General features: G+C 45.8%; 1 protein-coding gene across 2 annotated transcripts in view; it reads right to left on the reverse strand.

The window, feature by feature from the left end:
- LOC142772156 (uncharacterized) overlaps positions 1-25,105 on the reverse strand; it is a 284,133-nt gene that overhangs the window by 182,749 nt on the left and 76,279 nt on the right. For both annotated transcript variants that reach the window (XM_075874306.1, XM_075874305.1), the window contains exon 4: positions 14,053-14,218. In XM_075874306.1, coding sequence (XP_075730421.1) covers positions 14,053-14,218 — 166 coding nt within the window. The remainder of the gene's footprint in view (positions 1-14,052; positions 14,219-25,105) is intronic.

Consider the following 25,105-nt stretch of genomic DNA (forward strand, 5'->3'; position numbering starts at 1 on the left):
GAGCAGAGGTCATCGTAAGGCTGCTGGCTGGAGGTTGAAGTGCCAGAGAGATGACGCAACTCTACCGGAAGGGCGTCTTGAAGAATGGCGTGCATCAGCGGCTGGTCCGTGACGCCATTCACCGCAAGAACGGCGTCGAGTTGCATAAACCATACCTTTGGGTAGGTCGATTGGAACGGCGGCACTGGCGGGCAGAGTTGCGGGAACATGGCAGCGGGCCGTTCGGCGAAGGGCGTGTTCTCCGGGTCACCAATGTAGCAGCGAGAGAAGAGGAGACGTGAGATGACGTCGAAGGCGGCCGATGGGGCCGAGCCGATCTCGCCACTTTATTGCAGGCCTGAAGCGGAGCCACGTTGGCTACCAGCGTCCAAACCGCCAGGTGCGTGAGCTCGTTCTAATCCTCGCGCAGCTCAAGCTAGCATCTGCTGCGCGAGAGGCGCGGCGCGGTGATTGAGAAAATGATGATGATGATCATGCACTACAACCCCATACATGAACCGACTCCGCCAGATATGCATCCATATATGGTAAATGGAAGCAACATATGCTGACATATATGCTTATATGTGGCCACATACGCTGACGTATATGCTTATATGTGGCCTCATATAACCTATATAGGAGCTATATATGACATTTCCGAAGGAGACGCTCTTAGCACACTCGCGGCCGTTTTGCTAGCTCCACATATACCAAAATTGGTATCAGGTGGCGTGAATAGGTGAGGAATGTAAATGACACGTCCAAACATAATAATCAAGACATGGAAGTCATGTATGGGATTACTTAGCTCCACCTCGTAACATTTTGCTGATTTTAAAGCGATATAGCAACTTTTATAATTTGTGTTTCGCATACAATCGATTCCCGCTGTACGTGGGATCTGCCAACTTTTCAAAATGCGAATGCATTTCAGCTGCGGGAGTGTGTATCCCTAGCAACCGGAGGTGCCACCATGTCACGCTTCAGCGTCGGCAGGTGTTGGCAACAGCTGTGGGAGCACGCGCTTATGCTAGCCCTTAGCAACTGCAGCCCCCACCTCCTTGACTTGAACTTGGCTTGCCACCACCTCAATGCAGAGCATTGCAAACGCGTTAAGAGCTTTTGTGGTGCCAGTGTTTGCGTAGTGTTTGTGTTGATAAGATGCTGATATTATCGCCGTCAGGTACAGTGACAGGTGCATACTTCGCCCCTGCTTCTCTTGCCGTTCACTCTCTCTCCTCCCTGCGCCCCACTTTCTCGTCCGCTCGCGCCTGAGTCTAGACTGTTCGCTGGCGGGGCGCTGCTCAAGAACATCCGAAAATGTGTGTTCAAAACGCCGCTGTGAAACGGCAATGCCGTGCCGAGTACGCTGTTTCTTTTGTTCCCCTCATAGTATATTTTATTACGCACGCTAGCACTAGAGCTTGAAACGCATGCCACGTTTCTCGTGACAGAGAAACGCCACCTACGGCGAACGGCGCTATTGGCTGCACGTTGTAAGTAAAAGAATTGGCATTATATCCTCGGAGTGAATGATGGAGAGTGGGGCGAAGCATTCGTCCGTCCATTCGTTCTTGCTTCCGTCCGTCCATGCGTCCGCCTGTCTGACCGTCCATGCGTCCATCCACCCGTACGTGCGTGCGTCTGTTCGTGCGTCCATCCCTGCGTTCGTGGATGGACGGACGCACGGAGGGCTGCACGAACGGATGAACGCATGGGCGTACGCAGGAGTGGATGCATGGACGAAAGCAGGGACGGATGCACAGATAAACGTGCGAACGCACGAACAGACGCATACACGGACGGGCGGATGGACGCACAGGCGGCCACACAGTCGCACGCATGGATGGACGGAAACAAGTACGAATGGACGGACGGATGCTTCGCCCCACTATCCATCATTCACTCCGTGGATATGCTGCCATTTTTTTCTCACGTTTTCCTCCTCCCGGCACGCGTTCTCGCGCGGGTAGACAGAACCAACACCACTGACACCCAACTTTTTAAACGGGAAGCATTTCTTGGCGAACTTTGGCGATATTGAGTCTATCTATCTATCTATCTATCTATCTATCTATCTATCTATCTATCTATCTATCTATCTATCTATCTATCTATCTATCTATCTATCTATCTATCTGTCTGTCTGTCTGTCTGTCTGTCTGTCTGTCTGTCTGTCTGTCTGTCTGTCTGTCTGTCTGTCTGTCTGTCTGTCTGTCTGTCTGTCTGTCTATCTATCTATCTATCTATCTATCTATCTATCTATCTATCTATCTATCTATCTATCTATCTATCTATCTATCTATCTATCTATCTATCTATCTATCTATCTATCTATCTATCTATCTATCTATCTATCTATCTATCTATCTATCTATCTATCTATCTATCTATCTATCTATCTATCTATCTATCTATCTATCTATCTATCTATCTATCTATCTATCTATCTATCTATCTATCTATCTATCTATCTATCTATCTATCTATCTATCTATCTATCTATCTATCTATCTATCTATCTATCTATCTATCTATCTATCTATCTATCTATCTATCTATCTATCTATCTATCTATCTATCTATCTATCTATCTATCTATCTATCTATCTATCTATCTATCTATCTAGCCGCCTACAACTTTAAGCTCTCCTGGCCGTTTTGATACTGGTATCGATACCAAACATGTTATGGCATAACATGACTGTATAAAGAACATATTTGATTAGTCATAAATGGAAATCATGACATGTATGTCATGAATGTCACGATTTACATTTCATGGTCCCGCAGCTCTTGCGGTGGTTTTGTTCACATGGCATGTCGCAAAACTGATATGGTATGGCATGATTGCATGGCGAACGCAAGCGATAGACCCTAACATGAAAATCATGATATGCGTGTCACGTAATAACATAGCTACATGCCACGCTTATTATGCGCTCGTGACCGTTTCGCTAGCGTCACGCTAGTGCCAAATTTGGTACTATAGTACGTGAAGGGATGACGAAACCACGATGCTGGTGCAAACATAATAAGCATGAGATGCGTATCACGTAACAACATAAACATGCTACGCTCATGATACACTCGTGGCCGTTTCGCTAGCTTCACATGCACCAAACTCAGTATTACGCGACGTGAACAGACGACATAGGTAAATGATACATCCAAACATGATAATCACGACATGCGTGTCATGTAACAACATGACTACGTGCCACACTCTTGATGCACTTGTGGCCGTTTCGCTAGCTTCACATATGCCAAATTTGGTATTACGAGACGCCAACGGAAGACAAAAGTACGTGAATGGTGCAAACTTGATAATCATGAGATGCGTGCCATGTGAGAACATGACTACATTCCATAGTCAAGGTGCCAATACATCTCGACGTGACGCGGTGCGTGTGCTCGGCGGCGTTCATTTAGCCGCGTCACGCCGGCGTTGCCACGCCAGGCACCAGTCTTGCCATATACTGGCAGACACGCGCCGCGCTGAGTTGCTTTGACGCATGAGCGTTTCAGCTCGTCCGGCGTCCCTCCGTCACGAAAAGAGGGAGACGCAGTGTTGTCTGGGTAATGCATCGGCACTAAATGCAGCATGTCGCATTTCGCGCCGGTTGCCGTTGGGCCGCGCCTACGGACGCTGGTCACGCCAGCGTCAGACCATAGAGTGCTCGCGTTTGGCTAACGCACATTGCTGTGCCCAGCGTGTGCACGCGTCAACGTCATGTCGGAGTATATTAGGTTCTCTCCAGAATTATTGTACATCCGTTCTTTTGAAATTTCCTGCTTGAAATTCGGTAGGTCTCCAGAGGTCATTTCGAAAGCATTTTAATCTACCGCGTGTCCCTCTCTGTTTCCTTCACCTTCTTAACCGATGTTTCTTTTTGGCTTGGCATTCTGCTGTTGTCTAAATACTTGCTCAACGATTTTTCAGTTCGCTTCTTCCATTTAGTATCCCCATTATTCATGTGCAAGTAGCTGAAAACTTTCGTAGGCCAACGCTCCTCTCCCATTTTTCGCAATCGCTTCTCTAATTTTATCGTGCTGCTAGCTTCCCTGCACTCGAACGAGGTCCATCTCATGTATCCTTGTACCCCCTATTTTGGTGTGTTTCCGCGTGCTCCTAAAGCAAGTCCACCTATGCTACGTTGTTTAATTTCGAATTTGGCTCGAACCTCTCATCTCATGCAGGAAACCGCATTACCGAACGTCAAACCCGGGACCATGTCACCTTTCCAAATCCCTCTCACAACGTCATAACCATTGTAGTTCCAGTGCGCCCGATTTTTCATCACAGCGGCATTCCTGTTACTCTTAGTCATTACGTATCTTTCGTGCTCCCTTATGTACTCAGCCCTGTTATTTATTCACACGCCCAAATATTTGTATTTATCCACTATTTTTCGCGTACTTGTACTATATGATCACTGCCTTCATTATTATTAAAAATCACGATGGCTGATCATTCCCTACTGAACTTTACATTTAATCCATCTCCCTCATTACCACACATCTATGTATCCCTGCACATCGTCCTTGTTGTCCGCTATTATTAGTATATCATCATCATACCTCAATGCTGGTGATGACTGTTTAACGTGTTTTCCTTGCTTGTAAAAAGAGAGGCAGAAGCCGATTCGACTCCCCTAAATCAGGCTTCTAGTCTCTGTCGATACTTAATAAATAACAACGGTGACAAGGGACATCCCTGTCAAAGCCCACTTTGTATTTCTATGGGTTCGGATACCTGTTTTTTCCATTTTTAACTACCCTGTTACTTTTATAGATATCATTCAGAAGATTAGTTATTCCATCTTCCCCATCTAGTGCTCTCACTATTCTCTAGAAGTCTTCTTGAATCACAATATTGTAATTCTAATGAAGTACATACAGCGCGAGCTCAAAACGGGGATACTAAAGAAGAGACACAGACACAGCGCTTATCTGTGTCTCTTCTTTAGTATCCCCGTCTTGAATTCGCGCTGTACCTACTTCTTTGCGCAAAATGAACTAGGCCAAAATTTCACTCTATCGTAAGATCCCTTGATATCTAGAAATGCCAGTGACAGCGGCATGTGTTCTCTTTCCAATATTTCAATACGCTGCATCAATGAAAGCAGACCGTCCTCCAACCTCCTTTGTTTACTGAACCCATTTTGTAGTTGTCCCAGCACCCCCTCACTCTACACCTATGTCTGTAGTCTTTCCTTTATTATCTGCATCGCCAACCTGTAGACTACTAAAGTCACTGTTATAGGACGGTAGTTGTTTATATCACCGTAGTCCCCCCTTCAATCATAGATCATGCTCATCATGCTTAGTTTTCACGCATTGGGGGATTCACCATCCATTATTGCTTTGCTCGCTGCCTCTCTTAATGTTTGCTTAGAGTTTGGCTCTAGTTTCATTATTAGCATAATTAGGATGCCCTCAGGGCGCGTTGACGTGCTGTCAGGAATACTCTTCTCTGCCCTTCCCCACTCTTGTTGTTCCAGAAGAGCCAATTTGCTAATTGGTTCATCCTCATCTAGTGTGGTGCATCCAGCACTTTCTTGGTGTTTAAATTTTTTATCGCCATTGTTCTTGTATATTCCATTTCCTCGTGCCCTTCTAGTCTAACTCTTTTAGCTGTAGGGTTAAACCCCTGTGTCATGCTTGTCTTATTGCTCAGGGAACTGAGATAGTTCTAAAACTTTGCAGCTGCTTTTTTATTCTTTTGTTTACTTTCGTCATCTTTTGGGCTTCCTTTTTTTAAATCTTTTCACTGCTAAGATTGGACGCTTCTCTTCTGCAACTCGAAAAGTTGTGCCCTTTTCTTTTGACATTATCTTCCGGTTTACCATTCTCTTTAACATTTCTGTGTTCCCTGGAGGCTTCCTGACGTCTTACTATGACTCTCTCAACTTCCTCATCTCACCAGTTCTTGTGTTTGTGTCTCCTTTTCCTGGTTGATGAGTTAGATTTGTGTACGTTAACTTTGTTTTAGTATCCTCAATGATTATTTTTTCAATCTATTTAGTTGCTATTTATATTTGCCTTTCAGAATAAATATTACCTTGTGGTCGCTCATAATGTTGCCTGCCCATTTTCATTTCTCTACCAAACTCAGCTTGATTCTGCCCTGTAACTTTTCTGTTTAGCAATAAATTTTCCCTGCACTCCTGCTTGACGCTTTTCCAGTCTCTACTTTTGCGAATAAATGCCTCGATACCTCCCCTTCCTTTTTTTGCTGCCTTCTGTTATATAACAATATCGCATGCGCAGTCCGGATTGCTAGGTGGTTGTTCCATGTACTGAAGATGTGTTTCTACAAGCTCATATACCATCAGCCTCTCCTCCCTTAGCTGTTTTTCTAGCTCTCTTCACATCAATCTATTCCTGCCACCCTGCATGTGGATATACCCAACGTCTAAATGTGCTCGGCCCTCATGCCTACGTCGATTTCTCCCCCGGACTCTACGTGTCTTAGATATTAGCGTCACTTTGGAATCGCGTCTGCCTATACCACCTGTCAAAGAGTCCACGAGGTTGTTTTCCTTGTTACTAGCTATCCTGGAACCCACAGGGCCCGCATGTCTCTCTCGTAAATAAAAAGCTACTGCGCCTTCTGCAAGTTGCCAGCCCACCTCATGACCTAGCCTCCTATAGAATAGAATTCTGCCTTCTCGTAAACCACCCGACCTATGCCCCTCTCTACTTATTTCCTCTACCTCAAAGCCTTTCTCTCAACTCATCGCCATATTTTGGGTGGCGTCACCCAATGGATGGATGGATGGATGGATGGATGGATGGATGGATGGATGGATGGATGGATGGATGGATATGGCTGTATCCTTTAGATCGGGCGGTGGCTAGCGCCACCAAGCCGTAATACCTAATGAACCAAAAACTAGATTTATTTTTTCCTCTTTAATTAGTCAGGTTCAGGATTCGTACTTTGCAGTGAAGGGTTTAATTTCCACTCGTGCCTTGACTTTTGCCACCAATCACATAACCTTCTTCTAGTTAATTCTACCCGCTTAAAGTCTATTTTGCCCTCCCTCTCCCTAAACCCCAGTGCTTTGAAAAACTCTGCGCCATCATCCTGAACTATAGGATGAAGCCCTTTACAGAACATTATCAAGTGTTCAGCAGTTTCTTCTTCCTCTCCCCACGCACTGCATACCGTGTCTACCCCTTCGTATTTGGCCTGATATGTCTTGGTTCGCAATACTTCCGTCCTGGCCTCAGACAGTGGAGAACTAACCCGAATATTATCATAGATCCTTTCCTTGGCAATTTCCTGCTTAAAAGTTCGATAGATCTGTAGTACGGATTCTTAATCATGCCAATTCACCACATATCGGTCTCAGCTTCCTTCACCTTCTTCTTAACCGATAACTCTTTTTGGTTTGGCCCCCTGCTGTTTTCCAAGTATTTACACGTAAATGTTTTGGTTCGCTTCATCCAATTTTCATCGACATTGTTCATGTAGCTGAAAACCTTCCTAGCCTAACGCTCCTCCCCCCTTTCTCTCAATCGCTTCTCAAATTTCATCTTGCTGCTAGCTTCCCTGCCCTCAATTATGTCCATTCTATACCACCTTGTACTCCCTGATTTGGTGTATTCCCGTGAGCTTCTAAGGCAAGCCTACCTATTCCACGTTGCTTAATTTCGAATCTTGCTTGAACCTCTGGTCTCATGCACAAGACCACATTGCCGAACGTCAGACAAGGAGCCACGACCCCTTTCCATACTCCTCTCACAACATCATACCTATGGTAATTCCACAGTGCCCTGTTTTTCATTACCGCTGCATTCCTGTTACCTTTAGTCGTCGCGTATCTTTCGTGTTCCCTTAGGTGCTCGGCCCCATTGCCTATCCATACGCCCAAATATTTGTATTTATCTGCAATGCCTCGGGTGGCGGCGCACCATCTAGTGAGCGTTGTTGGAATCACTTGAAGACGACTTTGAGTGGTGACCGCAGAAGTGTACAGGCAGGCAATGGGGACCTTTAGCTGATCATATTTTGCCTCACTCTTCACTCAGACAGTCGCGGATTGCGCCACTGGGCATGCGCTATAGGGAACCAAAGCTGAAGTTTGCAGAGCAATGACAGCGCTGTGCCTGGTCCTATCGGTGAGCTCCGGAACAGTTGAGGAGAGATGCCGGAGAGGTCGCAGGCGAGTGAGTGTGTTTCGCCGGAACAGGTGCGCGCGCGATACGCGTGCAGCGAGTTCTGCATTCAGTGCGGCGAACTTGGGCGCCGTGCCATCAGCTGGGCGCTAAAATGAGACGCTCGCTGTGCGAAGTTGCCTTTCCGCGATGGAAGAAGCGGCCCCACGGAAGCGTCACCGAGGTCCGAAGTATTGTGTTGGGGGCTGCCACAACAATGCTGAAAACACCAAGGGACGCTCTCCACGTGTAAACCTGTATGAGTTTCCCATCTGGTCACAGCCGGCGAACCCAGCAGCTTTTGCTAAAGGTAGAGCAAGCATGGTACGAGAGCCGGAAAGAAAAATTGGCCCCGTATCTGCGTGTTACACCACTAATGTCGTCGAAATACGATAGGATTGCGTCAGGATAAAGTGAGCAAAACGTTTATTTGATATTCCGCGCAAGAAAATCGGTGAATGGTAGTCTGGAGGCACTGCGTTAGAGTGTCTTGAGCGTGCAGCAGAGGCGAACGAGTGCATCAAGTTACGGCACACGTGAGACATGAGCGTTATCTGGCAGTTATCCTGCCAAATGGGGCGCGTGCCGTTCGCGCCCTTCTCGGAGGTGATAAGGAGCAGAACGCAAGGCGGTGGGTAGGTGCCACCACCATGTCGTCTTATCAAAGCGTTGGAAACACTTGCCGTTTCGTGCAAGCGTTGCACGGCCAGCGCAGCGGCATAAAAGCTACGATCTCTTGAAGTACTTATGTATGTCTTTTCTACTAAAAGATACACGTACATAATATTGACGTGTTGTTATAGTGCCTCAGATATGAGCATTAATTGCTTTTTAATTGACAATCGCACAAGTATGAACGGTAAACCTTGAGCAATATTGGTGGGTGCTGTGGAGGGGGTCGGCCGTTTGGAGTATCGCTTTGTCACTTTGATGCCGCTTAGGGTATCACTAAGGGTAGACAAACAGACAAATATACAGACAGACAGACCAAAATTTTTGCGTCGATGGGCTCCAAGAAAGAGCATCGTCTTAAAAAAAGGGCGAGCACTTCCACTTGGCTCGCTGTGGTTAAACTTGGCTTGCGGCTTCATGGCGACGTCAGCGGGTGATGCGTGGCACGGAGGACATAACTCTAAAACTCCTCGGACATTTTAATGTCATGACCTCATAACTTCAGTTATTTATTTTTTCAGCACGCCACAAACGTTTGAACATGAGAGTACTCGGCTGCTACTGCTAAATACCACATCAAAACAACAGCTATATGCTTTGTATAAGCGCCAACATCGATAGAATACGCGGCTTCATGCCGGACAAATGAGACTTGCCTCGAGGCATAATGTCGTACACGGTATTATCAGGAGGACCCGAGAAATGCATTTCGCCGTGACTCGGGCGTCCTCGTCTTCTATCGTCTGCTCCACATCATAAACTTGACTAACAAGCTTTACTCCTTTGCTTCGATTCGCTTCTCGGAAGTGTTTGTCCAGCTCAGAGATCTTTGTGAAGCCGCACTGCAGGCGGTACATTGTGAGGTGATTCAAGCGCAGTGCGCGCTCTCTGCACGAGCACGTAAGCGAGCGGCAGTGCTTTAGAGCGAAGGGAAAACGTACCATCTACATCCCCGATTTCTACTTTTCTACCAAAGTTGGCGCTGCCTGTCCGGATTCGCAGCGCCATCATGCATTGCTTTGGCTTCCTAAACGTTCCGGCGCTTAGTGTGTGAGCGGACCGTCGCACGTGACGTGAAGAGAGAGGACCAAAATAGCAGCTTCCTGTGCCGCGAGTCCACGCTGCTCGGGAAATACAATGGTTGTTCGGCAAGCACGCAACAACATATAGCCATGTTTTACACGACACGCATGTCATAATTAGCATGTTTGGACGTGCCATTTGCTTTTGTCGTCTGTTGACGTCACGTAATACGAAATTTGGTATACGTGAACCTAGTGAAATGGCCGCGAGCGCGCTGTGAGCGTAGCATGTAGTCGTGCGGTGCATGACACGCATATCATCATTATCATGTTTGGACGTGTCATTTACCTTCGCTGTTCACTCATGCCACGAAATACCCAATTCGGTATATGTAAAGGTAGCGAAACGGCCGCGAGCATTCTGTGAGCGTAGCACGACGTCACATTATTAGACGACAGGCAGGTCATGATTATCGGGTTTGCACCAGTCATTTAACTTCGCCATCCAATCACGCCACGTAATATCAAATTTGGTATATGTGAAGCTAGTGAAAGAGCCGTGAATGCATCATGAGCATGGCTCGTAGTGATGTTTTTACATGACACGCATGTCATGATTATCATGTTTTCGCCGGTCATATACCTTCGTCATCCATTCACCTCGCATAATACTAAACCTGGTACACTCTAAGCCAAAAAGGACTAAATTGGGGTATGCCAATGGTCTTTTAGGGGACTAAATGCGCTGCCACAGATTTTGAACCAATTTCGGACCAACTGTGGGAGCAACTGCAAGGATTCAACTGTTACCCCCTAGCACTTACTCCACTTGGTTTAAATGGCGGTCATAGTAGAATGCTCCAGTGAGACTAAAAAAGTGGTGACACTGCACTTGTGGAGAATATTTCATGTTTATTCTAATTTAGTCAACACTGAAGAACGCAGTATATTGGCCATGCTGACCATGCAAAAACATATATACACATACCCACTAATATTTCCAAGTAAAACTCCGCAAACCCTGACCGCCCGCGCCACACTACAGAGAATGAACTATTAGATATAAATAGCACAGTATTTTGACCTCCAATGTTGTGCCAGTGGGCGACTTTTACTCGGTTTAAAAAAAAACAATAACTATTGACACCGTAACATAAAAATTTACATGGGCAAATTTGTAGCACCGAAGCGCACTGATTTTTAAATATGAATCCATCTATCTTCAACATTCCTACAGTCAGAGAATACGAATTATCAGCTGGCATTCGATCATGTCGGCCAAACCAGCGTTCGCAATGCTGAAGCACGAGTCCGCAAACACAAACACAAGTATGCGGGAAAGCCGGCGAAACAGTCAGGCGCCTCGCTGATGCCATATTAAGTCGGCTTGCTTGCCGACGGCGTCGCTATAGGCTTACGACGAGTGCGGCTAAAGGATCACCGGTGATTGCAACTCGTGGCTCGCGTGGAAGTTTCGTAGTAACAAATGAACAATAGGTAAGTGTCCCATGTTCGCGGTGTTTTACGGAGTGATGTAGATACGAGACCGTTCGCAGGCACGGTTTTTTCATCATGCTGGTAAGTCGCTGACTGTGTACCAATGGCCACACGATTAGTCGTATCTGCGCTCGCCTACACGCTGTTTGATAACAATTGTCGCAAAGAGAAAGACTTGTTTGCCTGAGCTTCAATTCAGGATACTATAGTTTTTGTGAAAGAAATTGTATGCAACGTTTCCTTCGCGTGTGCCGGAAATGCACTCACACCGACAGCCAGCTTGATACCGATGACGTACGTAGCCTAATTTTTCTATATATCACGTTGAAGTTGTGGCCACTAACTGTACGGGTACACGACCATGGACAAACAGCTTACTTTGATTAGCATTGTCATTGTTCTTCGTATTTCTAGCTAATTCAGCACATTGAAGCGAGTTATCCGCATTTCCCGTTGTCGCGGAGACTTTCACTTGCATGGTTTCGGCCCACCCGTGCCGGCATGGTGGAAACGCGAGGGCGCTTGCGGTGTGCACTGACTGCGTGTTGCGCTACTTGCCTCTAATAACATCTCCTATTCGTTGCATAGTGCTTCGTTTTCATAGTGTCATATAGCCTATATAACTTGTTTTTATTATCGCCGACCGCGCCGAGCATTGCAGAGCAGCATCGACAGAAAGCGATCGTGGCGCAGTTCCCTCCCCTTTGGTCCCCTCATTGCCAGGCGTTTGCACACGACACGCACTATCACGCATTTAGTCCCTGTTGGACCAACTGTTCGTCCGTTGGTTTAACGACTGCAGTTTGTCGAACTTTGCTGAATTTCAGCTTAGAGAGTATATGTGAAGCCAGCGAAATGGCCGCGAGCGCGCTATGAGCGTAGCATGTGTTCATGATTTACATGACACATAAATCATGACTATCATGTTTGGACGTGTCATTTGCCTTCGTCGTCCATTAACGCCCGTAATACGAAATTCGGTATATGTAAAGGTAGCGAAACGTCCGCGAGTGCATCAGAGCGTGGTATGTTATCATGTTCTTGCATGACAGGCATGCCATGATTATCATGTTCGCACCAGTCATATGCCATCCTCATTCATTCACATCACGTCATACTCAATTCAGTGAAGCTAGCGAAACGACCGCGAGCGTATCATGAGTGTACGGCGTGTAGTCATGACTTCCATGACATGCATGTTGATGTTTTGATGTTAGGGCCTGACCCCACCGCGGCAGTCTAGTGGCTAAGGTATTCGGCTGCTGACCCGCAGGTTGCGAGACCGAATATCTGCTGTGGCGGCTGCATTTTCGATGGAGGGGAAAATGCTATAGTCCCGTGAGCTCAGATTTGAGTGCACGTTAAAAACCCCAGGTGGTCGAAATTTCCGGAACCCTCCACTACGGCGTCTCTTATAGCCGTATGGTGGTTTTGGGACGTTAAACCCCACATATCGATCAAATCTCGTTAGGTACGGTCACTTATGTTCGCCATGCAGTTTTGCCACACTATAACAGTTTCGTAATATGTCATGCGAACGAGATCACTGCAAGAGCAGCGAGACCATAACATGTAAATCATGACATTCATGACATAGACATCATGATTTTCATGTTATAAATTGTGTCTTATTCTCGTCATACAGACATTAAGCCATACCAATTTTGGTATTCATACCATGGTGGAAACGGCCAGGAGAGCTGAAAGTCGTAGGTGGCGATAGATAAATAGATAGATAGATAGATAGATAGATAGATAGATAGATAGATAGATGGATAAATAGATGGATAAATAGAGAGATAGATAGATAGATAGATAGATAGATAGATAGATAGATAGATAGATAGATAGATAGATGTGCTCAAGGTCGCCTAAGTTCGCCAAGAAACGCTTCAGAAATAAAAAAATATTGCTGAGCGCTCTTTCGGTGACCCCGTCAAAAAGTTGACTGCTCAAACTTTGACAAGCAGTGTGCAATGCGCAATAAATGTGACAGTGTGCAAACTAATTAGTGTTGTTTTTTATAACTTTTTTTTTCTTTAGTTGGTGATTGGCCTAGGAGTGCTGTCAATCAGCTTGTTAGGCCCTTGTAAGCTCGCTTCATGAGAAATAAGGTATCGGTTTGAATTCAGAGCTATATCTCCTGTGTTGCTGGATCGTCTCCGTCTATGTGCGTTGTAGTCTTTCATGATGCCTTAACAACTAGCCTACCAAGCCATCCTCTTGAACTTCATGTCCACAAGTGGTCATTGAAACTCTCACGGCGGAGAACCACTGTAATAGGTACACCCTAGAAATTAAAATGATCTACGCTGTGGAGAAACTTCCGCCTGAAGCGCTCCTATTCTCGAAGCATATGCCACCAAAAACGAATGAGCTGGTTGATCAACAGCCCGAGCAAAAAACATCTTTACACCAAAGAAGAAAATTATGACTGGAAAACACCATGTTGGTCTGATCCTGATTATGAGAAATTCGTCAATAGGCAATGCGCGCTGCAATAAGCACACGCCCACTAGTAAAGGCTCCGGTACACACACGCTGTTCATGAATTTCTGATTGCAAGCTGCCCCTTTTTGGCTTTTTTAGGGCTGCTCCTTGTTAGTCACACTAGCGCTCTGTCCGTGCGAATTTATGCCTTCCTATTGAAAGTTCAATACGCGATTTTGCTGAGTGGCTGGATGAATAGGTTGGAAAAACACCTTTTACTCACGCGCGTGCAGAAGACGGTGTAGTACTTGACGAGAAATGGGTTCCTGATGACGGAGGCAGTCACTTTGTCGACGCAAGCCTGCTTGTGGAGTCGAAATTTGTCAGTCGGCACCAGCTTTAAGGTGACAACCAGGTTCGTTGGCTTGTATACCGCCTTGTATACGGCTCTGCAGCAAAAGTATTGACGTAAATAGAGCAACGATGCACGCGCAACAAGGCGGGCTGATGGCCGTGAAAAGGCAGAATATCAGTTATTTATTAAGTATTATCCTCTTAATGAGCTATGCCTTGCTCGAGATCTACGTTGAAGGTCGGATTTTGAACCTTGAAAAACCGGAATTTCGGCCCGAAGTGCAACCAAACTTGATGCGCAGTTTCCTGATGCAGCGGCTGTTGTTGATGGTGGATTATAAGCTCAAACCTTGCTAATGTTTTAATATTGTAGGTGTTACGTCCCGAAACCGCTATTTTATTATGAGGATGTCATGGTAGATGACTCCAGAAATTTGGGCTACCTAATGTTCCTTAACGTGCTCCGACATCCCACAACAGACTGGCCTCCATAAGTTTGCCTGCACCGAAATGCGACCACCGTAGCTGTTATTTAACCCAATACCTTCGGGTATTGGGTTTAATACCCGAAGTATTGTGTTAAATCCTCTGACTCACCGTGGTAATGTTTCCGCGGCTTTTAAAGACCATGCTTTTAAAGCAATTGGTATGGTCGGACACATGGTGCGATTCTATGACATATTGCCACGAAATATTGAACCTTTTAACGTAATCTCTTGCTCGCCGTGACGCAAGTATGGGGTCTTCTGAAAGAGGTTTCAAGTACTGGCGTAGCTTTGTGAAATAATCGAATGTCACGTAGAATACCTGGCTTCAATTACGACTGGAATCTTACTGATGTCAGAAGAGTTTTCATACAGCACACTGCGTTTTCCTATAGGCCACACAAGAAGAAAGTCTTTCAGGTTTTCGCCTAAGAGAAAACATACCGAAAAATAAAAAGATTGAAGGACTAGCAAACAATATGAACAATGGCTCTCATTGTTTCCTAGTCGTTGGGTTTCATGAAAAATTCTTGGCTTGTTTTTTGACCAATTTTGCAAAATTACATTTAAACAGTGCCGTACAATGATTTTAAAGCCTGCTGCGGCAAAATACTTCCTAGCCACCCAGAATACCGGACTTCAGCTCCAGCTTCAACCACGAGCTTTGATCTGATTTCCACTCAACTACAAAGTCACCTGTTAAGTAATAGGCATGTTACGGCGAATACGGAACAAGTTGAAGGCACAGACATTGATTCAGATGATAAATTCGGGGTATAGACTAGGAACACACCTCAAGACTAGCACTGAAACACAAAAAAGATAGACCAGAACAAGCAGTGTGTAATAAAAAGCTCCTAATTTTATCAACAAATCAACGACAGTGCTTTGCATATTGTAGTCGAACTGATAACGTATTGAATTGAACTGTAATCTCGAGTCTTCACGTCAGCCCTCGTTCAAATATTGTGAACAGTGTTTCTCATAACCTGGCAAACTTAGTAAAGGACTTCTTGGCTACTGTTCTGTCGATTTTAGGAGTGGAAGTGTGTAAGCCACCAGTCCGTAAACTGCGGAGATAAACTGCCGTGATCACAAACCAGCACGCGCTCTTTTCACCGTCTTCTTCGCTCAAAGAAATAGTGTGGCTATTTGTCCAGCACAAACTTCAGATAGCTCTTATGGGCGAGAAAACGAGTCCCGATAGAAATTCAGATAGAAAGGGCCCACGAGAAAAAAAGAAATTCTTTGCTAAATTTATGTCATTTTTGGGCGATACAGTCGGATCTTGAGGTGTTACCGTAAATAGCCCGTGACATTGACCACCGACGCAGGTGAATGAGTGCCAAGTGGTGTACACTTACATGCAAAGTTTATTGGTCATAATGCTATGTTGTTAGCATGATTTGCATCGGGGCTAGTTGGTGATGTGGCATGTCGAGTGGTTGCAGCTAAATTTAAACGTTCGCACGAACGCAAGAAACATGAGGACGGTGCTGACACTAACAAATGACGTTTTGTTGAAGAGCTCTGCAAAATATATAGGTGCAGCAATCTACAGTTAAAAAATGAGTTCAAACATTGCCTACAATAAACCGGATTAAAAAGATTAAAGAGTTGAGGAGTTTCATGAAGGTAGTCTATTTTTCTCTGAGATAGCACAACTGATGGGGCACTGATATGTTCTGTGCTTTTCATTTTGTGGCGACAGCTTATGTGATAACGCGATCAATGGTGTTCTTTTCTTTGGCAATGACTTCCATGATGGTATAGCGTCCTTGGAACCTAGGAACCCACATGTCAGACAATGAGCTGAGACGTGACTTGTGACTGCGCATGCCTCAAGATTTTTCTCGGCTTTCTTGGCGCTGTCGTTCCTGCAGCATGCCGTCTGCCCTATGTACAGTGACCCACATGGCAGTGGTATGCTGTATACTACCTTCTGGTCACATGGAACGTACACCTGTTGGTGCTTCCCCTCGCATAGTCTCTCCTCTAGGTCGTCGTTGCCACACTGGCACAGTAAACGTCCTTTCAAAGGGGCAGAACACACTACTTTGATGCCTGGCCGTTTTGCAGTCTTCTTTAGCTTGTGGTTACCGTAGCGTGGCGGTAAGTCACTTCGCTTAGCGGTCGATAGCGACATATGGTCCAACATAGTGTGCCAGCAGTTTTTCGCATAACCCACGTTTTCTCACTGTAGTTGAAAGTCACACCGAGTCAACATGCTTGTATGTGATGTGTGGGCGTCGCCGGTCGAATCACACCTTCGAACGTTGTTGCGAACCGAGATTGCTAAATTGAGCGAGAAGTTGAACCTCTTCCGCACAGCAAATAGTCTCAGAAACGCTGAGATAGTGGTTGTCTAAAAGTGGGAAAATTGTGTCTAGTGTATAGACAATAGCACACATATCTCACACCCAGGCGCCTTTGGTGGTATACCCTCGCTCCTATAAACGCCACAATTTGTTTGCAACGGCCAAGGTGCGCCTCGTTAGCATTGTATGCAGTGGCTATGGGAGTTTAAAATTCAAAAAAGCGCCTGTTGACGCTGCGCCCACTTATAAAATGTCATCTGGGTACCACTACGCTGTCATCTGATGCGACAACAACCAGCGCAAGATGGGGAGATTGCTGAGCACCGCCTGTGAAGTTCACAGCGCATAGCGAGAATCGTGCCGGTGTGGTGTTTTGCGATTGAACAGATTTCTGTCCACAACGAAAAACGCTGAGCTCCGCCGCCTTAGGATATAATCGCAATGGACAGGAAAAACTACGAGCCCAGTAAAGTGTACGAGTAAGTATACTTATTGCGTTTATTCCAGCGCGACTCCAGCTGTTCCACTTTACAGAAGCGATTTGCGTGCAGTATGTTTGTAGTATGCGGCACAAAACTATTGCCATACTCTTTCGCAGGCTGCATGTCAATAATAGGATATACATATTACGACTCACGCTTAGATTCACGCGCCGCACATATTCAGTACAACTGTAACGGCCTACTATCGCGATGACAAGAGATGTGAACGGTGCGGAAAGCATGGCTTTCGACTCGGTCGAACTGCGACATGCCTTGACTGTCTTTAGGGGAATCTACACGCGCTTTCGGATGGTGTCACCGTAGCATTTTAAAATCTTGTTCTAGCTGGCACTTTTCCGAGTGTGCGGCAGGACTGGCAATTGATACACATGCGCTGCATGAGCGTCAGTTGGAGCCAGATTCTAGGGCTACGTTGACGCCGGCCTACAGCACAAATTCCGCCTTGTCACAGCCAAGGCACGCCGCAGTTAACGCTGTTCGCGTTTATTTCGGTCGGATAACACGTACCTGATGAAGTTGCTTCCGCAGCATGCAATGCACGTGCTGCAGACATTCCTGACTGTCGAGAAAGGTCTCCTCGACGTTTCACAACAAATTCGCTTAAAATTATAGCACAGAAACAGCGCGAAGCATGATTACAGCCGCACTCGGGTGGTGGAGTTTTGCGTTTGATTTGCAGAGCATCTGCTCGCGTGGCAGTGGAGGGTGTCGCTTCGCCGCGCTTGCAAGAGATGGCGCCTCGCCCTTTTCAATATGACAGCAAGCGCTGAGCTCACTGTGTTCTGTTGTATAGCGTGGCGGTTAAGCATAAAGATTTGATTGATTTGATTGATATGTGGGGTTTAACGTCCCAAAACCACCATACGATTATGAGAGAAGCCATAGTGGAGGGCTCTGGAAATTTAGACCAGCTGGGGTTCTTTAACGTGCACCAAATCTGAGCACACGGGCCTACAACACTTCCACTTCAATCAGAAGTGCAGCCGCCACAGCCGGGTCAGCCTAAAGAATAAACAATGAACTGTAGTTGGTAGTTTCATGCGTTTCGGGGTTGAAAGCATGAGTAATGAAACGCAGAACATCGTCCCAAGTTTTGTTATACGATGAGACATATATGGACAGCATGTTCGTGAGAGTTCTGTTTGTGCGTTCAGTAAGACCGTTCGTTTGAAAGTGATAGGGCACAGAGTTTCGAAAACTTGAAGCACACAGACGAAGAATCTGTTCGATCACGTCTGCCGTGAACAGGCATCCATGGTGATGCCTTTTGGAGGCCGTCGTCGGAGAATCACACACCATAGCAGGCAGAGGCACACGTCGCGTGCAGTAGCTGATGGTATAGCAGCCACTGCGCAGTATCGGGTCAGATGATCGGTATACACGACAATCCAACGGTTTCCGTTTGAGGACCGCGGAAAAGGACCAAGAAGATGAATTCCAACTTCTTCGATTGGAGTTTTTTGACGTGGCACAGGATGCAGTCGACCAGGAGAAGCACTTGTAAGACGCTTGCGAAATTTACATCCTCGTTGCTACTAAATGGCAGGATCGTGTATCTTCATGCATGGTTCTGAAAATTGAAACATGGAGACTCTTCGGGAATAACAGAAAATATTGTGAACCTGTAGTAGAATAGGTCTTGTAGTGTAGCCCGTCGCGTATGCGAAAAAGAGAGACCGAAAAATTTCGTCTGCTAGCAACAAGTTGCTGTAGAGTACTCACCTTTTGCTGCTCAATCCAAAACGATTTTTTTTCAGAAAATCTTGGCTGAAATTGTGATGTACCATTCAAAGTTGTCCGCGTCACAGTCCGTCATAGGAAGCGGCCGTCGTGAAAAGCAATCTGCATCAGCGTGCTGGCGACCGCTTTTATATGCAACCGTAAAGTCGTACTCCTATAGACGAAGTGTCCAACATGCAAGCCAACCGTTGGATCGTGAAGATTGACCAGCCAGCTCATAGAATGGTGTTCTGTCACAATGGTGAAGGAGCGCCCGTAGCGATATGACCAGAAGAGTTGTACTGCAAAGACCACTGCAGGACACTCCAGTTCCATAACGGTGTAGTTACACTGAGACTTGCTTAGAGAGTGACTAGTATATGCCGCAACATGTTCTTTGGTATCGACGCGCTGAACAGCATCGACACCAACGCCACCAGCGTCCGAGTGCACTTCATGTGGGAGCCATAAGGTTCAGATGTTGGAAAATCAGATGGGACGTCCTTCAGAACTTGTTCACAAAAAGCGAACGCACATTCGGTGGTCCATTCAAAGCTTACGCCTTTTCGAAGCAGACACATCAGTGGATGCACGATATGAGGGAATACAGGAATAAAGCGACAGAAGTAGGAGAATAGTCCCAGAAAGCTCCGAAGTTCTCTTACTGAGCGAGACTGGTTGAAGGCTTCTACTGCAGCTGTCTTCGCTGGGTCAGGTTTCATGCCTCTTTGTCCACCACGTGGCCTAGAACGAGTGTTTTTGAGTTTAATACCCAAATCACCATAATAGTATTCGAGATGCCGTAGTGGAGGCGTCCGGAAATTTTGACCACTTGGGCTTCAACATACGCTGAAACTAAGCAAACAGACCTCAAGCATTTTCGCCATTGAAACGTTTTGTTATATCAACATCAAACGTTCTTTGCTTACAAAATCTAGCACAAGGTTGAGACGTGTGTTCTGCTCATGGTACGTGCATTCAAAGATTAATAAATTACCCTAATAATACATGAAGAATTCGCATTTGAAATCACGCAAGATATCCGTGAAGCGCCCGAACGTGGCTGGCGCATTACACAGCCAAAATGGGATCACATCAAATTCGAAAATTCCGTCTGGTGTTACGAAGGCTGTTTTTTTCTTACCTTCATTTTGTATCAGTATTTGCCAATATCCTGACTTCAGATCGACAGATGAAAAGTAGAAAGCCAATGTAAGGCACTCGTTAGCATAATCAATCCGTGGAAGAAGATACATGTTCTTTTTCGTGAGGGCGTTGAGGCGATGGTAATCAACGCAAAATCACCATGAGCAGCCGTTCTCTTTAAGCAAAATTGTTGTGGCTGCCTTGGGGCCGCACGATTCTCGGATAAACTTTCTTAGCATGTCACGAGCTTGCTCATTGATAACCTTACGCTCCTAAGGTGATACATGGTATGGTTTCTGTCGCATAGGTCGATCACATCCTGTATAAACGCGGTACTGTATGCGAGATGAAATGATGCTGGATCGTCCTTCTGGGCAAAGTCAAATACTTCGGAGTGTTTTATTATAATACCCACCAATTCTCGACGCTGTGTTGTGCTTAACGCTTCGTTGATCATAGCCATACCCGAAGAGTATGTGGTGTGTACATCTTCTAATTCAGGCTCATCCGGGTAATCATGACTCTTTTCAAAGAAGGCGAAATAAATACTTGCTGTTGACGAGTCACCGCCAGCTTCAGATCCTCCGGCTGTGTCGTGCGTTCATCGGAGCAGTTTATGGTTCATGAGCTAGTGTGCCTTTAAACAAGTGAGTGTTCAATATTGTGTCAGAAACATGCTTCTTTAAGCACCCAAGATGTATCGGCTCTATTAGGCGTGAAACGTTTGTTTTGGTTGCAGGGGAACATGTGACGGGGACGCACTTTCCTGACAATGGTGGGACAAGTGCATCCATGCATATGCAAAGGCACTTTCTAGACAAAGCAGATTTTCCATGAAAGCAGACGGCATGCTCAAATCTATGGTAAGCCACAGCCTAAAGAAACCAGTGATCAGGGACAGTAGCGTCAAATACAAGTGGTTCCACATCTGCACAATCTAAGCCACAACCTGTAGAAGATTGCAAAACGCCAGGACATCCAATTAGCACGTTCTGCCCCTATGAAATAGGTATCATTTACCAGCGAATCAATAACAAAAGGGAGGAGATGATGTATAACTTTTGTTTAAGAAAAAGTGAAAAAAAGAAGAAGGAAAGGGAAGGGCAACAGTCAAGGGTGCTTTCCCCAGACACCAGTAGCCGCCGCTGCTCACGCAGCTTGATCCATGAGACTCCTTAGAGAAACAATGCGGGTTGAAGCACCGACAGGAGTATGTGCCATGTATCCAAGAGGTGGTTATATTGAGAACTGACAGGCAATGATGCCAAAGAAATTATATGGGATAATATTAGAAGTGATTGTAATGTAATTGTGAAGACAGAAAAGTGGATGAAAAGATAACTTTTCGTGGGCAGGTACCAGGCCTACGACCTTCGAATAACGCGTACGGTGGTCTGCCAACAGGGCTACCATGGCAGCTATCGCCCCAGTTCACTATATAGGTGTGTGTATGTGTATGTAAAAGCCGGAGCGCTAGTTTGATTGATTGATTGATTGAACGTCCCAAGACTACCATATGATTATGAGAGACGCCGTAGTGGAGGGCTCCGGAAATTTTGACCTCTTGGGGTTCTTTAACGTTCACCTAAGTCTGAGCCCACAACTCTGCAGTATTTTCGCCTCCATCCAAAATGCAGTTGCTGTGGCCGGGATTTGATTCCGCGACCTGCGGGTCAGCAGCCGAGTATCTTAGCCACTAGACCACCGCGGCGGGGCTCCCAGCGTCAGTCAGCGCCGCCTGTTGACATTGCGGTGAGTGTGGGACGTCTATTTTTTGCTTGTTGGCGTCATAAAGCAGCTTAAGTTATTACGAGCTGGCAGCTGAATAATCTCTCGTTTACCAGCTGAAGGCAATAAGTCTGCCAGAACGAGACAAAATAAATAAAAATTCATAAAAAACTAATTTGTGGTATCACGCATTATTGCATAATTGACTGCGATTACTTAATTAATAAGATATCTTCTATTTATCATTCCGGATTTCATGTTGGAGCATGCAGATGTACGACGTTCCTCGTCCGGTTCTTGAATGAAGCCTCAAGAAAAGAATGCTTGGGGTGTGTAGTGCAATTCCTAGTTCTGCAAATATATTTTCAAATGAATTAACACTGTTGAGTCAACGGCATGTTATTAATGTGATCAACGCCTTCAGCTCACCACAGCTACAATACCACAGTATGGTTTCAAACAAGGCATGCATAAATACATATTTATTATATATTTTCAGTCGTTTTACGTTACAAAACCTTGATGTGATATAGGGTACGCATAAAGCGAGAGTCTCTGAACTACGAGCCGCTTGGTGTTTTTCAGCGTGGTGTAAATCTATAGGCTCACATGCATTTGAATTTCGCCCAATTGTAATGCTGCCACCGTGGCCAGGAATCAAACGCGCACCCCCGAGCTTAGAACTTTATGAAAGAAGCGGTGGGTTGAATGATGACTTAGTGACGGTGAATGACCGAAGCGAAAACAGTGTGGATCAACGAAAATGAACGAACACAAGAAAAGAAAGCGACACAGATGCTTACTAAGAACTGGGATACGTAGTGTCAAGTTTGAGTTGTTACCGCCTGTGTCTTTTAGGGCTAAGCTCATCAAGCTATGGGCCATTCCCTCCTCGGTAGTAGTGGTAGTATGTATCCACCTTTAGTTCATGAATAGATCAATAGATGACGCTGTGTGCATATGTCATATGAAATAATATCACTAAATGGCTTTAGTGGTTTTCGTATAGTTGACGATGTTGTATAATTGACGTACGGATGAACAGAGAGACACAGACAGGTGGACGGACAAAGACATATGGGCAGGCAGACAGATAAATGGGAGAAAAGACGGACATACATACATACATACATAAATACATACATACATTAGTACATACATACATACATACATACATACATACATACATACATACATACATACATACATACATACATACATACATACATACATACAGACAGACAGACAGACAGACAGACAGACAGAGAGACAAAGAGACATAAGCGCGGACAGACGGGCGAAAGCAAGAACGGAAGGAAGGACGGACGGACGCGCGTATAAAGAGATGTACGGAAGCATGCAAGAACGGAAGCACAGACAGATGAACGGATAGACAGACGGACGGATGCATGGATAGAAGGAACCACGTATGAACAGACAGACGATAGTACCAACAGAAGGACGGACGGGCACATGGACGGAAGTAAGGAAGAAAGCACGGACGGACGAAAGCATGAATGAACGGATGGACGGAAGCATGGATAGGCCGACGGACGCTTCGCCGCACTTATCAGCATCATCAATATGCTGCGATTTTTTTTGCGGTCCTTGTGTCTATCCGTACTCGTCAATCCACGCTGTTTTCACCTCGGTATGAGCAACCAACTAGCTCGAAATGCGTTATTCTAGTTCATAGTAAATGACACCGAAATTTGATCATGGAGAACTGCAGGTGACGTGTGAGGCACCACTCCTTAGTTCACACAAAATGTGCACCGTTGAAATAGAAGTCAGTGTGTGCCTCGGTGAAACAGGTTACAGTGCTCTACTGCTCCCCCAAAGGTCGTGGGTTTGATCTCTGCTACAGTAGTCACAATTCGATGGACGCGAAGTGCTAGAGGTCCGTGTGGTCCATGCACTGTGCGATTCCAGTGTACGTTAAGAATGCCAGGTGGTCGATACGGTCAGTATGGCAGAGAACATTCGTTCGTATTTGCTGCAGCGAAGAGAGGGAGGGAGGGCAAGGAGACGTAGAATACCCGCCCGAGTTCATACTGGCTTGAATTACCTCAAAAGGTCACATGTGCACTATTCGATACAGGAACACCACCACATGGGTGGTGTTTGGACAAGACGAGGTCTCTTTCAAAACAGGCTTGATCCGGCTCAGTAACTTTCAAGTATGCGACGTGTTGTGGCCGCATGCGCTAGCCCGAGCCCAAGATTTGTTTGTAATAGCGACAGAAAACAACGGCATTTGTATGAAACAGCGTACATTATGCCTATGTGCGCCCTGGCGAATGTGCACTGTACCCATTTTAAGATCGTGGCTCGTATCATCTCGAAACAATCTACCTTTCAGTGTATAACCGTTACGAGCTTACACCCTTACATCTATTTTTGATTACGGGAAAGTATGTCATTATTTTATACATGTAGGGTGAACGGGCAGACAAGTTATATTCTAAGGCGAGAATAGTTCAGTAGAACTCGCGCAGTAAAGGTAAGAAAATTAGTTGAGGTATTGAAGTAAAAGAGACCCTGAAACGGTTTTTGAAGTTTTTACTGCGTTTATGCTATAGCGCCATCAAATCGTTCACACCACAAATTAGGCAAGTACGCTATGCATGAACGTCGCTATGGACATTATGTCTATACCTTCCTTCTCACTTTCGCCTTGTCTCCTCAACGCATGAGACAAGCTGGCAACTATGGCTGTTGCAGTACTCTCATGAGCACACTCGATGGTTTCAGCTTCACGCAGTTACGACCTGTGAGATTGCACGCCGACAAGTTGCACGCAATCTCGGAGACCCTAGCCGAAGCACCCGGTAGCACGCAACACGATATCTGGCAACAGATACGAAGATGACGGAGTGGTTCATATCTGCCTGACATGTGCCGCCACCCTAAAAGTTGATCTTACTTCCATGCACTCCAAAGCGAATCAGATAAAGAGCCTGGCTGACGTCGTGCAATACCAGAGGATGTCGTACTGCGAAGGGGTGGTTCAGAAGGGCATGTGGAAAGTCCCGTAGACGTAACGAAACAGTACCTCCTACCTACCGAACTAAGGTGTTATC

This window comes from Rhipicephalus microplus, chromosome 9, assembly GCF_043290135.1.
Source record: "Rhipicephalus microplus isolate Deutch F79 chromosome 9, USDA_Rmic, whole genome shotgun sequence".
Lineage (NCBI taxonomy): Eukaryota > Metazoa > Arthropoda > Arachnida > Ixodida > Ixodidae > Rhipicephalus > Rhipicephalus microplus.